The sequence below is a fragment of the Mustela erminea genome, chromosome 20 (genome assembly GCF_009829155.1).
Source record: "Mustela erminea isolate mMusErm1 chromosome 20, mMusErm1.Pri, whole genome shotgun sequence".
Lineage (NCBI taxonomy): Eukaryota > Metazoa > Chordata > Mammalia > Carnivora > Mustelidae > Mustela > Mustela erminea.
The window spans coordinates 18,185,605-18,203,173 of NC_045633.1; the positions used below are offsets into that span (position 1 = coordinate 18,185,605).

At 44.8% G+C, this 17,569-nt stretch overlaps 1 protein-coding gene across 19 annotated transcripts in view; it reads right to left on the bottom strand.

The window, feature by feature from the left end:
- Window positions 1–17,569, bottom strand: part of RBFOX1 (RNA binding fox-1 homolog 1) — a 1,460,772-nt gene that overhangs the window by 321,564 nt on the left and 1,121,639 nt on the right. Inside the window, exon 1 of one of the 19 annotated variants that reach the window (XM_032326760.1) lies at window positions 15,239–15,563. The exons of 16 other annotated variants lie outside the window; for them this stretch is intronic. In XM_032326760.1, the coding sequence (XP_032182651.1) occupies window positions 15,239–15,325 (87 nt within the window). In that variant the 5' untranslated portion in view covers window positions 15,326–15,563. Of the gene's footprint in view, window positions 1–15,238; window positions 15,565–17,569 lie in introns of those variants that run through there. 2 more of the 19 variants (XM_032326755.1, XM_032326744.1) reach the window with 2 other exon arrangements.

A 17,569-nucleotide genomic window follows, 5' to 3' on the forward strand; every position in this document is an offset into this window, starting at 1 on the left:
AGACTAAGTCCCCTCCTCGGCCTCCGCAATGCACATGGCCTGTCATCACCCTCATTTTGATCGTGAGGGTCAGATATGCAGATGGAAAGAAAAGCACAATAACCGGTAAGCTACTGATTGAAAAAAAAGGTCTTTTGCGTTTTCTGCGCACGCTCAGGCAAGGGCTGGCTGGCTCATCTCATCCTAACGCCACGGGGCAGGCCCCTTCCGGGACTTCTTTCTCCAATCTATAAAGGGAAAATGTTATACTTTTAGGACTTAAGGGAATTAGGAGAAGGATTTAGTTTTTAAGAGAGAAAGTGAAGTCATTTAAATTGAAAACTGATCTTGGGCCCGAGACGTGCATTTGGTTTGCAAGAGAAATACTTGGGCAGGAGTGATGAGAGCTGACAAAGCAAGTCTGCTCTGTCTCCTGGTCTCTGCTTCTGCGAGAAGGCTGCCCGGAAGGTAGCTGGATCTCTTGAGCAGCTTGGTTTTTAGTCCTAAAATGGGCATGAACTTTGGCCAGATCTCTAAAGGGGAGTTGGGTGTTTCACGAGTCGGATGTGCACCCATGCCTGATGGATGGATGGAGTTTCTCTTTTCCTCACAGGAAAGCGTATCTTTTGGAGTCCCCACTGCATGGGACTTTGGAGGAAGCTGAGAGCAGAAGCCACACACTTAGCTGGTTGGAGCCAGCCAACCTCTGCCTCTCTCTTCTCTTGATCCTCTAATCCCCGGGGATACGTGGTTGGTTCCTCTCCTTCACCCCCATCTTCCCTGTTCCACGGACTCAAATGCTATAATTTTCCGATGCTCCTTTTACTTAAGATATTAGCCGCATGTTTTGTTGTAAGCTATCGCCTTAGTCTCAGTGTTCCAAACAGAAAGGATATTTATAAGTTGAAAAACTAGTTGATTCTATTTTTAAAAGTTTCTTTATTTCAAAAAACCCGGCTGCAGTGACATAAATGTTTATGTACAGGATGAGAGTATGGGAACTTTTGTGTAAAAACATCCATGTGCAGGAAGAAGATGGAGAGAAGTGTACAGTGATTCCAAGGGGCTATTTCTGGGTACTGGGTTCCAGTTTGTGTGCTGGGTGTGTACGCATGCCCTTTTGTGCATATTTGTTTGTGCTTTTCTGATTAAATGTATTTTGCATTAATCTTGTATTCATTTTATAATTAGAAAAATTGGCAACACTTATTTTCAATGAATTGCCTGTTGGAAAGGAGCCTAAGAAGGAAGCTATAAGCTTAAATCAAAGACCAAACAAATCAGCTGCTTGCTGAGACTGGTATTAAGGTGTGACAACTGTCCTACAGGTGCACAGCTCTACGTAAAACGCACTAGCTGGGCTGGACTTTGGCCACAGGTGAAGTCCACCAAAGGCCATCAATAAACCATCCTATGACTTGTCTCTTGGGATGAGTTCTGGTTTAATGGCAATCCTCAACCGACCTCCTTCCCAGGACTGTTCAACAAGACTCCAACTGGGTCCCAAGTACATGGCAGAGGGTGGGGGGGCAGGTCTGAGACATAGTTCACTAACTCCGAGTTGAACGGTACCCCAGGCTAGATCCATCAGATTCTTTCCTGGGAATCTGGGAAATTGAATGGAGACACAATGGCTAGTGGTCTTTGCAGCTGAGTCACTGTGGTTTCTGAATCTTAGCAAGAATGACATTTTGAGCCAGATAATTCTGGTGAAATCTGAATAATTCTGGTTGCCCTATGCATTGAAGAGTGCCAACAGCAACTACCCTCCGATTGTGACAACTAAAAATGTCCCTAGAGGGCTGAGAACCACTTACCTGAAGAGGTCCACCAATGCTGCCTGCTGAGGTCTTTAGGCCTGCCCTACCTCCTCTATGTGCCTTGGATTGAGTTTCATTTCTTTTCCCCCCTTTTGAATCCAAGAACTTCTGTGCATTCAATGGCTTATGCATTATACCTCAAAACCCACAAAAATGTAAACACTTCCATCACTAAATTTTTGTTCAACTAGGCAGGATTGGGTTCTGATCCTCGACCAGGGGGATCTTAACAAAAACACTCGCATTCAAAAATCATCCTTGGTTTCTTGATATTCAAAATTATCTTTCAACCCATAGAAAGCCAAACAGTTCTTAATTTACCTTATCTTTGCTATCAGAGCAGATCTGAGCACAAAGGCATGAATGAAACAGGGGCTTCTGGGCCACACGGGACACTGAAACATACCACGATGCGTCAGCAGCGAGACCCCCACAGAGTAAAGCAAGATGGCGCAGAGGAAGAGTCACCTCACCAGGGAGGTAGGGGGCTTGGTTGTGATGGGGTGTTTAGCACTAACGCCGGCAGGTACAGAAGCTGGAAAGCCGGGAAGCAGAGACGTCATCAGACACACGCCTTACCCGTCCCCGGGAGGGAACTCTACAAAGTGTTCCTTCATGAAGCTCTCACTAGCTAGAACCAAACACTAAAGAAAATACTCACGCAGACAGCATTGCGCACCCAAACCCCACAACTGTTTGAACAGATAAGAATTCCATATGGTCTGCATTACCCTCAGCAATGGAAAGCTTTTTATCCATCCCCAGGCTACCCCATCACCAGGCAGCAAGTGGGAGCTCTGGTCCCTTACAACGCAGACAGGGACAGGACGCAGCAGCTGATGACTGGCGTTCTGTATGATGGGTGAACGCATCCAACATCTGCTCAACCCCCACACAAATCTTAAGGCCCTCTGGCAGGCAGCACCAAGTCCCTCAGCTAAGTCACAGTGGGAACCACCTGCCAAAACGCCAGGTGTGAAACAAGCCCTAGCTCATTAGAGTCCTTAAGCCCCCACCTAAATTCCTGGAAAAGGCTCCAGGCAAATACAGGGCTGCCCGCACAGCCAGTCTCTATGAGGCCGTGGGAGCCGCCTTATTAAGACGGTCATTGGACGGTCCACGTCAATTTCACATTTTCTGTCAAAACCTCCCAGATAGCAGGCACCTCGGTGTTTACACCTCTCAGCAGAACAAATGCAGAGCTGTTGAAGGGAGAAATAACACACCAGCACAGTAACAATAGAAGACATCGCTTGCAAGCTGTCCGCGGCCCCTGGAGTAACTGACATGTTTGACAGAGAATGTGTGTTGGTAACGTTGCTTGATTTGTGTTTAAAGAGAAAACAGAAAGTGCATTTCCAGGAGGTTTAGACATTGATAACCAAAGAGAAGGTCTTGTAAACAAAGCCACAAGGACCATGTCCCAGCAGTCCCCTCCTTGCCGTTTGTCACCGCCCCACCTCCCGTTTTGATCTCCCGGAGGAATCGGGCTTCCACGGGGGAACAAGACCTCCTGACAGAAGGCTGAGAGACAGAGGGAGGAAAGCTGATCAGAAATGACAGCGGCACAAAACCCTGTTAGCCTTCCGCTCAGAATAGGTTGTAGGGGGAAGAGACAAGGCTGTTCCCCTGCGGAGGACATGCGGAGGCGTCGGAGCCACAAAGCACAGCGCGGTCCTTGGGAGCATCCCCAAGTCTGCCGTTCCCAAGCCCTGAGAGCTAGGGCAGGTTATTTTACTTCCCTGGGCCTCTGTTTCCTTGAAAATAAGTCTCTCCAGGATGGTTTGGAGCAGTAGAAACACCCAATGGAAAACATCTGATGGAGTGACCAGCAGCCGTAGCAACGACAGAAATATAGTAATGTAATTATTAGCATGTAAGTATAATATAGTAATCATAAAAATATTACTACTATTTGACTATGTTACATAGGGCCATATAACCATATGTTATATATGTTATAATATGTAACATGACTCTATTACATAGTATTGCTACTATTTATGTTACATAGGATCATATAACCATATGTATTATAAATCACATATTATATGACAATTATTATATATGATATTACATGATATTGATCATGATACATGATATTACATATAATTGTGTTTATGTATCATTATATAATTATAGGTAATAGTGTATTATAATTATAAAACATAATTATATCTGATAATCACATACTATATATTATATGTGTATTATATGTAATGCATGTTATTACATATATCACATATATTATGTAATATTATCTAATCCTCATGTTATTTTTATTTCTATTCTTTTTCTTTTTAAGCCGCTATTTAGGGGCACCTGGGTGGCTCAGTCAGTTAAGCATCTACCTTCGGCTTTGGCCCTAATCCTTGGGTCCTGAGGTCAAGCCCTGAAGGTGGGCTCCCAGTTCAGTGGGGAGTCTGCTGCTCCCTCACCCTCTGCCCCTCCCCACAACTCATGCTCTCTCTCTTGCTCACTCTTTCTCTCAAATAAATAAACAACATCTTTTTAAAAAGAATCTATCTATCTATCCATCTATCTGTTTTGAGAGACAGCACGAGAGAGCGTGTGCTCCTGGCCGTGCAAGGTTGGGGGTATGTGGGAGAATCCTAAGCAGGCTAGAGCCAGATGCGGGGCTCAGTCTCACCATTCTGAGATCATGACCTGAGCCAAAATCAAGAGTCAGATGCTTAACAGACTGAGTCACCCAGGCACCCGGTGTTATCTCTATTCTCATTGAGCCTTACGATATGCCAAGTACCATTATAAGTACCTTACAAATATTAACTCATCTGATCCCCAAAAGCAACGTGGGTAGTGATCCCCATGCCATGGAGGAGGACACTAAAGCCCAGATTTAGGTGCTTTTAATATGTTCATTTTACAGATGAGAAACCTACAGCATGGAGTGATTTAGGATCTTCCTAAGGAGGCAAAGCTGAGATTCTAAGCCAGCCGTCTGGCTCAAGCGTGCACACTCTTAGCCAATACGCAATATACGAAGACAAATATAGATATGTATGAACACTCACTACTGCCTCTGTTACATAGTTAGCTCTGGTGTTATGCATGGCACTGTTGCAGCTGCACTTGGAAATAAACTTGCTAATATGCTTACTGAGTACTTTCCACACGCTGGGCACCGTGCTATGAACTTTACATGCTTTCGTAAATGCCACCAAACCAAGTTAATGCTGCTGAAAGAGGGCAGCAACCGTGTCTGAGGTCACACAGATAGTAAGCAACGCCCAAGGTCACATGGGTGGGGGCAGGAGATGAGCCAAGCATCCAGTCCAGAGCCCAACCCCTACATCATCGCGTTAGCCTGCTTTTCCTTTCCCCAAACACATCACTTCGCTTAGATACCATAGGTGAAATGCCTCACACACCTCCCGGCATCTCGTCAATGCCTGAAAACAAGCAGCTGCTGTGGTTTTTATTATAACTAACTGCAAAAAGCCCGGTAGGCACTGTCCTCCAAGAAAATGATGGCAGCTTGAATTTATGACACCGTCTGTTCAGAGGGCAGATCCTCCGCCCCTTTTAAACCTCAACAAAGCCCCTGCGTTGTTGGGCAACACTAGTTCCCAAGTCCAGCCCCTCATAGGAAACCCGGGATTGCTGGTGAAGCACATGGTTCACCGGGCCCTGCCCTTCTGATGAAGACAATCTAGGGTCCATTGTTGATGAACTCGCCTGTGCTCCCATCAGTGGCAGGACTGGACTGGAGAACACATAGTTGGAGGAGGTCCTCGAAGAGACTTGGAGCCATGTTTCTGCCGAAGGCTCCCGACCAGCTGCCCGGTGCCAGTCGGCAGTCTTGCACTCACACTCCTCCCTGCCACCGGGTGCTGACAGATGGGAGCTATTCTTATTATTTAACATTTATTAAGCGCCCACAGTGTGCCGAGAGAGCTGCATGGAACAGGGGTGTGGGTGGTCCCAAATAGTTTGTCCCCAGAAGTCTATGGCCACATGGAGGGGAGGGGACGGGCCTCTCTTTCCCCCTTCAAAGTCTACTCCTCTCAGCCAATTTCAATTCCAGCTCCAGAAGTCCTACTGGAACCAGTGGACAAAGATTGGGGCAAAGATTCAATGTGAGTAAGACCTGTCCATCCTGCTTTGTGTGTGACCAGCAGCCCGAGCTCCCCAGACCCATTGACTCAGGGGATGGCAAGGGGAGGAGTTTGATACCAGCCAAGGCCATGGGCTCTGCATGTCGAATCCCTTTCTCCCTCCTCCACACCAGCATCCCCCAATGGCACCCTACTCTGTCCAGCTGCCCCAGAAGGCATGACCCTGGTTACCGAGAATCTCCATGGAGTGAGGGAACAGACAGCTACAAATGTGCTCACTCGGCCCTAAATCTAGAGTATCTTCATATGAAAAAGAAGTTGCAACAACCCAGGAAATGGAGAGAAAAACCAGGACGGCAGCAACGCTGGCCAACCTTTCCAGAGTGCCTGCAGGGAACAGGTGTTGCTCTCTGTGTGCCGCAAACATCATCTCATCAAGTCTTCAGGGCTCCCTCCCGAAGTGAGACTCTCCCCCGCTGTCAAGTTGAGATAATGGGAGCTCAGAGAGGTGAAGTCCCACATCACACAGGGGCCAAGATGCCTACTCAGATTGGTCTGGGTGGGGCGTGCCCAGACCTATGGCCTTATGTCATGTTGCCTCATAGCATTACATGTTACCATAGCATTGTGGCTGCAGTGCAAAAGCCTTGGCCCTGGCCATTTTTGCACCCTTTTATTGCTGACATCAACTTTGGGAGGTAGAGAATATGGCATATCACGACCGTTTTCAAGACAAGCAAGTGGAGGCTCAGAGAGGTCAAGCAACTTGCCCAAACTCAACAGGAGAAGGTTGTGGCTAGACTCAGGTTCCCCTGGTCTGAATCCTACACTCTCAACTCTCTGATCTCAATCCTTAACCGCACTGCCTCATGAAATGAGAAGAAATAGCTCTTCAGAGAGCACTCAGTGAGAATGCCCTGGAAAGCACCCGCTGACTGTCTCCTCCAAATCCTCCCCACCTCTAGGAGCCAGTGCAGATTAGAGAGCAGAAGGAAACACAGCAGCTGGTGGGGGAGGAGGTCCACCTTCTTCTCCTAGCGCGTATGCTGAACTCACTGTACACCTCTGAGCCAGCTATAAGGTGGGGCAAGACAGAACCAGCCACTGCTTCAGAGGTACGGTTCTTGCTATTATACTTCTTCCTCAGAAAAAAACAAAAACAAGCAAGCAAACAAACCAAAAAAAAAAAAAAAAAAAAAACCTTCCCTTTGTCTCCAGGAACGTACCAGAAACCCTGTCATTTGGGAGGGATGGAGAAACTACTTATAGGGAACCATCTTCCTGGTTCTGTAGAAAAATTCCTCTTGACTGATTAAGCTACTGAGAGTGGTAAGGAGCCCATACCAGATGGGGTGAGTGGGGTTGAGAGTCTACAGAGTTCTACCTTCCAGCACTTATTTTTAACTTCTAACTCTCCTGTCAATGGTGTGGCCATGCACGCTACTTCCGAGGACAGAGACTGGATCCTAGTCATCTCAAGGTCTCCAGAGCTTAGAAGAGAACCCGACACGGAACCCATGACCCACAGATAATTATTACGATGAATAAATAAACATCACCATGATTCTCCTCTGGCTTACAACCCAAAGGGTTCAAGCTATGAACTAGCCATCGCATCAGACGATGGTCCCATGTGCCCAGAGGAAAAGACCTATGGAGTCCCGAGTTCAATGTTTGTGGACACCTCTTAAGGTTCCGCAGTTAATCAAGTGGACACGCTGGCTGTTTGCGTGCTGGTGGGATGCATGTGTGATAGGACTATCTTTAGACGTGAGAGAAACATAAATAGGGGTGAGTATCTCTGTCATAAATCAGCCGGGGAAAACACTTACCCAAAACAACCTTTAAAAGACAGGGAGGGGGCTCTGCTTCACCATCAAAGGCTCAGATTGCTGAACACCAAAGCAGCAAAGTGGAGTGTGAAATCCACAAGTCTCTCCAGCTCTGCTTGTCCCATGCCAACATATTATAAAAAGCAGACTTGCTGATATAGCATGCTTTAAAATGATCAAAATGACAGATGGTTGCTGCAGAAACACATCCTTTTTATAGGACTGATATTAATCAGAAGAGACTGACAGCGTCCCTTTAATCTTTTAATTTAAAAAAAAAAAAAAAGCGTGTTTCTATAAAACAGAATGGGGCAAGTCACCAGCATCTCCGAAGTGCTTTGGAATGACGGACGGTCCACATTATTTCAAGCTTAACTAGAAGGCTTGGGTTTTTCTTTCTTTATATATTTATGTATGTATGTATTGCTAATATAAGAGAAATGATGTTGCTGCATGAGAAGCCCAATGCTGCTTTGGTTACGGTTTTACTGAATGTCATTATCAGAGTTTCTTTACTGCCCTAGACTATGCCTGGCGTCCTCACCTGGAAAATGGTGGGAATGCTCTAAACATACCATACACTAGTGGGAGACAAGTACTGTAATTAATTTAGGTGGGAAAACACTGAGTAAAATCGCCATATCCTATTCTGATCCATCGCATCACTAATGGAGAAGACAACAGTGAACTGCCTGGTGAGTATGATCCCTGGCATCAGGCTAAGAGGATAATTAGGATCAGAATTCCACACTTCCTTCCCTGGAGATGGTGTATGCAGGGTTCAGGGGAGAAAAAAACATGCCTGGAGGCATGTAATAGCTTCAGCTAGTACTGCTGATCATGAGAACCAGGTATGTGCTGGTCTAGTACCCTATTTTGAGAATAGGACTCCTCCCCTCCTCACCCCCAACAGCCCCCCCCCCCCCGCTCTATTCCCAGTCCCTTCCTGCTCAGTCTGGGAGGACTATGGCCTCCAGCTCCGATGTGAGCCGTGAGTCAAGATGATTGCTTTGGGGGTGGGAATGGTTTACAAAACAAGCCAAGGAGAATGCTATGTGAAACTTCTGCAAGAACCGCCGGGAAAGAGACTAGCAAAGATGGGTTAGGATGTAAGTCTGGGGTTGCTTGGGGACCCTTCTTGCTGCCCTTGGATTTGGTGTGCTTGTAAATGAAGATCAGGAAAAGACAACCACTGTGGATTCGGGGAGAGACACGACATGGTTTGTTGGAGCCTCTGAATTCAACTATATGTTGAATTCAGCTGGATGTGTCCTTTCCCCACCCCACGCACAAGCAATGTGAATTAGATTTTTGTTGCTTACAAATGAAAAGGCCCTGACTAAACACTCATCATGCCTCTCTCTCTCACTTTCTCTCTTCCTCTTGAACAACGTAGAATAAACATCTACACTGATATCTCTATCTAAATATGTATATAATATATAATATATTATATATTATATAGATCTCTATTGAGATAGATATATACAATATTATTTATTATATATAATATATAATATTGCATCATATATATTTTATAGATACATATGTATATTATATGTATATATGCATACGTGTATATATGCATATAATATATGTGTATATTATATATATTATAGATAATTTTATATTATATACAATATTATATGTATGTTATATGTATAATGTGTATATAATATATATGTAATAGCACATATTATATATATTATATATATAAAGCTATATCTATCTATCGTCTTTCTTTCCTATGTATCAGGATGTAAGCTTTGTGTTGAACGGGGGTCTTGTGTGTTTTCTATTCTGCCCCGTTACCCTCTCCTACTTCACAGCTTGACATACAGTAGGTGCTCAATAAATAACTGCTGAACCAGGAGATGAATCACACTTCAAGCTCGCAACCACCTTGCAAGACAGGTATTCCTGCTTTCATTCTATAGCTGAGCAAACAGCCTTGGAGAGGTTAATTGACAAGCCCAAGGCCACACGCTTAGTAAATGCCAGAGCCAATACATCAACCCGGACCTGTTTGACTCCAAATTCTCCTTGCCACCTCCCTGACTCTTTAATTTAGTCTGCTGTTGACATGGTCTCTTTGGCAGTACAGAAAAGTCACTTAGTGACTGAGATGGAGTGGCCTCAAAGTAAATGACACCACTAGCATTTATATCAGGTGTACATTCGGATTTCTTTCCCGATCAGCAGACTCTCCAAACATGTAGATAACGCTGCAAGGCAGCGAGGGCAGCGTCGGAAAATGGCTCCACTCGCCACAGACCGAAACAAGCGTGCGTCTTTTAGGTCCACCCAGAGACGTAGCCACACCACCCGCAAGCTCCTTCTCTGTTCCTCTACCTTTCCGCGGGGACAGCTTCTATTGGTTCCCTGTCACAACCAGTGCTCCGGTAACGCCTGGCGTTGCTACAAATGTGTATGCAGATCTGTCATAAGCTGCATCGCCAGATTCAATGACGCTGATTTCTGCTTCGAAACCCAGAGGGCACGGTTTGCTTACACCATGGCTGGCCCCATCAGACAGGCACTGATCAGCATTTCTCTGCCGCTGCCTACTCTGTGAAGTTCAAGTTAGAAAACTTAGAGCCTCCAGAGAGCTTACAGTCTCGGGGAGAAAAAATGACAAAGCGTGGTCGGGACGCATATCCAGCAAAGTGGACTCTCACCTGCTGGGTTCACAGAAGAGTATTTCGGAGCCGATACCGGTGTCGAGCACTTGGAAATTTCATTTCTGAGACTCCTCCCAGCCCCTTTTGATCCTATGTCTTTGAACTGTTGAGTCCTAGGTTTAAACAATGTCCAATTCCACAGTGCCCGTGGCTTGGGGAAGATCCTGAGGCCTGTCTCGATGTGTCACCCCAACATCGTGAATTCACCCAGGTGCTCTGCTCTGCTTGGAAGAGCATTCTCCTTAGCTAACCTGTGAATGCCTGCCGGTGCTCTACAGCTCAACTCAAATGCCACTTTTCCCTTTTAACCACCCACTTCCCTCCTCTAAGAGACATCCACCTACCCGCTCTCCTGTGTTTTCATCTGCATTCCCATGGGTGCACCTCAACAGTAGACGGGTGAAGAGGGAAGGCTCTGGCCCCACACACCTGATCCAAATCTCAGCTCTGTCACTGACATTCCTGCGACCTTGGGCGAGTTAAGTTTCTAGAGTGTCAGCTTCAGGTTCTTCATATGCAAAAAGGGCATCATAATGCAGGACTGCGATTCTTCATCTGAAATCTTTGGGGTCATCTGTATTTTGAAATTCAAATTTTTATAGGGGGGCGTGGGGAATTGCCTTTTTTCAGAAAGGTATTTCAGTGGAAACACTGATTATGTAACACCCTCGGCAGGGTCTGGGACAGCACGGTCTGAAATCAAACACATAAATATCCCTGTAGCAAAATATATGAATATTCACACTAAGTGGGATAAAGAAAATCTATAAATAGCCACACATCATTTCAGGTCAAGTCTGCTTCCCAAATGAGTTGGGGTGCCAAACTCTTCCCCCCACAAAACCCTGATTTTCAGAGCTTTTTGGAATTTAAAATTACAGATAAGGGATGGTGCGCCAATAGCACCCAACATGAAGGCTTTTAAGAGCAAATTAAAGTAATATACCTATGTATTTAACAGAACACCTGGACCATGGCAAATACTTATTAATTGTTCCCTGTCATTCTTCACTAAAGCATTCATTGCAATATCAGCTTTGTGTTTATCTAGTGCTCTCATCCACAGGCTGTGAACCTACAGGTCAGTAGCTATAACTATCAGTTTTGTGTCCTGCGTATCCAGAGCGGTGTCTGGTATAACAGTGAATGACTAACTAAATTAACAAATGCGTGGGGAGATAGACGGGGCTCTGTTTGTTCCATCCTTCATCTAGGAAAATAGCCTTTTGATCCATTATCTGTAATACCGAGATGAGATGGGAATTACTTGCCCCGGTATGGAGAATGAGTCAGCCACGTATCATCAAAGGGCACACTTTCTGGACAGATATCTACAGCGAGGGGTGTGAGTCTGAACTTACAACCTAGAGCCAAGGGCTCATTAGATCTAAATGCTAAACAAACAGACTAATCACTTACAAAGCCACTGTTTTCTTAGTTGCCTGGTTTTGTGCGGCTGTGGTCCATGGCTTGGATTAGCCATCTTGGTAACTTCTGGATTCAAGACTGACTGACAATTGACTTGTCAGACTTTCTTTGTTCTCAGATCAGACAGCTCATCGATCATTCAAGGTACTGTTGAACATTTAGAAGTAAATAAAGAGGTTCAATAGGAACATACATTGTTTCTTTTTAACCAGAGAGTCCGAGATTGAGATCCATACCAAGGGAAAGGAGTACTGTTTATATAACACACTCAGTAATATTACTTTTTTCTTCTTCTCTTCTGCTTCTCATGACCCTTGAAACTGTCCAAACTGTTCAGCTCAATCCCACATGGCCATTCTGGAATTATTTACATGGCTAGAAGGAAAAACTATCCACCTTGCTATATATTTTACAAATTTAGAAATGAGATGATGGGGGGAACCTGGGTGGTTCAGTGGGTTAAGCCTCTGCCTTAGGCTCAGGTCATGATCTCAGGGTCCTGGGATCAAGCCCTGCAGTAGGTTCTCTGCTCAGTGGGGAGCCTGCTTCTCCCTCTATCTCTGCCTGCTGCTCTGCCTACTTGTGACCTCTCTCTCTGTCAAATAAATAAGTAAAATCTTAAAAAAAAAATGAGATAATGTTCAGGATATCCAATATGGTAACCATTCTTGCTTTCCTAAGGGATAGCAGAGGAAGATCAGTGATAAATTCTGGAACAAAAGACCCTGGTGAGTAAAAATCAACTCCACTCTCTGTTTTGGTTTGTTTTTTTTGTTTTGGTTTGGTTTGTCAAAAACAATGTGATGTTTCCCTAACGCCTGTTATGATGTCTGGTCAATTACTTATTTTTTTTACCCCTTAGTGGACCAAAGTAGGGCAATGTTAGCATGAATTAAAAAAAAAAAAAAAAAGCGGCACTTGAAAGAATTATGAAATGGAAGTTCTTCTGCCACAGAATTGTTGGCTCTTGAGGCTGGAAAGACCTTGGGAGGAATCTCAAACTCTGATCCAACAACACTGTCAAGTGCCCACTACAGCTCTGTTTGTACATGTCCAGTCACAGGGAACTTACTACTGATGATGGAGTACACATACTATTTTGGATCACTTTCAGGTCTTGCTGATGACATTATTAAGGTGTGAGTGGCACCTTCCACCCCTACAGGAAAGCTCCTGCTTGAAAAGTTGGTAAAACAAAAGAAAAACAAAAAAACTAAAAAACAAACAAACAGAAAAACCCCCCAAAAATATACAAGGTCAAGAAATTGGTAAGCAAGACTATATAGCCCATTGGGATAGAGGCCAAATGGTGTCAGAAGCCTCAGCAAAAAGGTGAGTGCGAGTGTGTGTGTGCGCGTGTTACAATTTTTCTCTTTGAGTTGCATTCTCTCCCCTTGCAAAATGTTACTGCAGTGGGGTGATTTGAGTTTCTTGATGTCAATGGGTAAATGACAGAGGTTCTCTCAGCAAACCAGATGAAGCTCGTCTCTTTCTAGCTACAGCATTTCAGTGTTCCAGGGGAACGGGAGAGGAGATGAATATGTCACAGCAGCTGGTCTAGAGGGTCCCGACTGCACTGCTCTCCTGACTTATGGGTAACTAGTTACCAGAAGTGTCACTTGGGAAAACAAAGTAGGATAGGGCTAAGATTTGCAAGTAAAATCGCTTGTTCCTTCCAAAAATAACTGGATATGTTTCTCAAAGCCTCTGCAAAGGAGGAAGAAATAGGGCCTCCCCAATTTCTCAGCTGCCCTGTGCGCCTCCTCATCTATCATTGGGGTAATACGTCCAGAGTGGCATTTCGTAATGACAGCAACATTCCAGCAAATCGATAGTTATTTAATTCCCAACAAGCTCTCAAGTCCATTAAGCCTGATTACATTCACCCATTTCAGTGGGTGCCACTATTTTTCCTACACCGGCACTTAATCTATAACAGGAACTTATGAGAACTTTCAAAAGCAATTTCAGCATCAATCAGCATAGAGTGAAGGGCACGATTTGCTTGTAATTATTTATCGGACGGGGCGGCAGAGGGGCTGACAAAACTCCCAACAGCCGACCTTCACCCCAAGTTTCCAGTATAAGCAAAAGGCCTTCCAGTCTGCTCTGGAGTCCTGCTTCAGACGCCACGAGCGCCCCATGGACCTGCCCACACTGGTAAAGATGGAACCCTTTCCACGTTGTGAAGGCCCATTCTCTAGATGGCTCACTTATTTCCCACACACCATATAGGAGTTTCCAAACTGAGCAACAGCAGTTAAGTCTAGGAGGACAGAATGTTCTGTTAGTATGTAGAATCACCCCGTGCACGTCTCAAATCACCAAAGTTCTTAGAGTTCACAAAAGCCATTTGGAAAAGGGGAAAAATGTGTTTGACCAGAACCCTACCCAGAAATGTTCATTCACAAACTAGGATATTGCAGAATTTTAAAATATAGTTGGGTGGAGGGCAAGAACAAAGGTGAAAGTGCACAGTGAACACAAAAGACACTTAAATTCCCTTTCCTGTAGAAATGCAACACAGATTTATTACAAAGGGATGGCTGTTCTTAACCAAATAACAAGCAGACGACAACCACCTAACCATCTGGTTTCCCATCATGTTCGGGCTCTGTCCCTGACTCGGTGTTAGCTTTGCACAGAGAATGTCAAACATACACCCAGAAGCCATGCTTGTTTAAAAAGACAAACTTATGGTGGGGGCGGGGGGGGGGGATGTCCCAAGTCTGTTATTGGTAGATGGTTCTCCCTGCACAGAATTAATAGCCTTAAAAGTCAAACCAACGCACATCTCAATTCTTCACTTTCTTGCCATCATTAAGATGTAAACAGCTGGTAAGGGATTCTTAGAATAATCTCTGAACTTCATAAATAAACCATCAACAGAGTGTTCCCTTTTGCCTCAATGCCACCCCTCAACCCAGGTCGGCAGCGGGGCGGGGAGTGGAGGGGGGGGGTTCTATGAAAATAGACAACCCACACGAAGGCAAACACAGGAATTAATGCATATTTCATGCTCCTTCTATTTTCCGGGTTAAAGCTCTTAACCAAGTCACCTCATGATAAGTTACTCTGCCTCATGATCAGCTCTGGGAGACCGAGTCCCTCAGAAAGCCGGGAAGGAGAGCAAATCCTTTGCCCCGTGGTCAACCCTCCTGAAGCAAAGGCATGAATGTTAAACAGCGCCCAGATCAATACAAGCAAATATAGCTCAACTACACCATTTATTCAGCCATGAGAGATGTCAATAGCCAGATTAGGGTGATCCATCTTTTTGATTTCCTACTGTCTTCCCACTGACTACACGAGGGCTTTTTCCTGTATTAAAAGTGTTTGCTTTCTCAACCATAAAAATTCCAATTATTACTCTGAGCGCTCTGGAGTTAAGTTGCTTGCTGGCAGTGGCCTTGAATTACCTGGATCAGTCCGGGGAAGTAGGGGGCTGCTGGAACAATCATAGGCACGCCATAGGGATGCAGGAGGACTCCTTGAGAAGGCAACATGCTTTACGTGAAGGTGTTATTCCCTCTGAAGCTCAACACATCAATGGAGAGTTAGGGGAAAATCTATAGACCCAACTTCTTCCGAACTACAAAGCGGAGAGCCAAATCGCTTCTGTCAGGAGCCAAGCACTCATCAACGCGGAGAGGGGAAAGAAAGAAAATCCGCATCAGCAACTCTTAATGTGAAAGTTTTCTTCCCAGACGAAGAAGAGACACAGCAGCTGCAGCGTTGAAGCTACCAAAATGGAAGGTGCTATTTTGGGAACGGCTTGCCTAACATGACTAACCAAATACTCTTCATTAATTTAGTTCTCAGAGAGAGTGAGAGGGAGAGAGAGACCAAATGACAGAGAGAGAGAGAGGCAGTGGGGCTATCGGGTTTGGGTTCTTCCTAAAGAATTGGGGCAAAAGGCAAGGGGCAGAGTCTGCATGGGATTTTTAGCCAGAAAAATTGAGAATGTAAATTGATATGATTATCAGTTGCCACTTAAAACTCAAGTAGGTTAAATGCGGGCAGCCTTTGGTACTGATCAAACAGAAGCTAAGGTGGCGGTCTAGTTTGTGCTTCTCTCCCTCCCTCTGGTTTTAATTTTAAAGGGGCAATCTGTGCAAATAATACAATAATCACACCAGCTAACATTTGCAGAGTGCGCTATGCACAGAGAATGAACTAAGTTATTTACACGGGCTAAGTCATTTATTCCCGCAACTCTCTGAACTATGTATTATCTGTTCCGGGCAACACATGGGAAAGGGGGCTCGGCCTGGTCGAATAGTTTGCTCACAGTTGGAGTGTCTGAGTCTCGGTTTCCTCATCTGGGAGACTGAGTCATGAGAGACCCTACTCATTGGGTTGTGTGACAAAGCCCCTGGTGCGATGCTGGAGGCTGTCGGCCATTCTCATCCCGTCTTCCCTGTTCTCCTGACAGTCGGTATGGACACATCTCTGGCTTCAGATCGAAGGTGCAGATACATGCAAATCGTCACTCCCACAGCAAGAAGGCACATGGGCTGCTGGAGCGCTCCCTGATTTTAAAATCAAGGACGTGAAACAGACAAAGCAAGTCCGCCCAGCTAAAGCTGAAGGCCCAGGGATCATAGGAAATCACCTTCAAACCGAACATCCGCTTACCACATTCCACCTCTAACTCTAAGCAGGACATAAGATATAGATTTTGTAGAAACTCGGAGAGCTTCAGACACCACAAAACATATTCAACTATTGGCTTTTTCTAAATCCAAATGTCAATTCCTCCACTTTCAGATAGCCAAGGTGTTTTTACACTACACTAATTTTAGTTGCTTGATTTAGCTGCATAATTACATTTCTAGATAACAACAGTGGACAGCGTTTGGCAGAGAATTCAATTATTTAAGGCTGAATTTTGGCCATCTTGACAAGATTTCTCTGTAATTGATTCTCGTGTATCAAAGTGGCCACACTGTTACAATTCAGAAAGCTCCAGTAACAGCTGCAAGTTGACCCCTCTTACTTAACAGCCTGATACTGTTTCTAACTTTAGCTTTTGACTCTGACTTTCAACACTGTGCTTCTGAGAAGTTACCAGGGAGGACAGAGGCATCTCCATGAGACAGCTTCCCGGGATGGGACAGCTATTCATTACTTTGGTAAGGGCTGGGTCAGATTGATTTATGTCTCTTCGGGGTTATAAAATGGAAGGACTGTTGGAGGAGGAAGCAGGAAATAATCTGGTCACTCAGGCTAGAAACTTACACATTTAGATCCTTGGTTTCCTAAACTAGAACAGAGGTAATGATATCCACTTACCCTTCACCAAGACTGCTCAAAGGGCATAATTCTGGGAGTGTTTTGGAAACTTCAGTTACATAAATACAAAGGATCATCATATTTATTACTGTATCTATTGTTTTGGTTAAAGAACCTGAGGAGTTTGGAGAAAAATGAGAAATATATTGCACATGGGCGTAGAGATATATAGCTATACCCTTTGCAGAAGGCATTTTCTCTTTCTTTCTTTCTTTCTTTCTTTCTTTCTTTCTTTCTTTCTTTCCTCCCTTCCTTCCTTCCTTCCTTTCTTTCTCTCTCTTTCTTTCTTTCCTTCCTTCCTTTCTTCTTAAGATTTTATGTACATATTTGAGAGAGAGCAAGAGTGAGAGAGCGAGAAAGAAAGCAAGAAAAGCTGGGTGAAGGGCAACAGAGGATGCAGTCTCACTGCCGAGCAAGGAGCCCGGTGTGGGGCTCAATCCCAGGACCCCGAAATC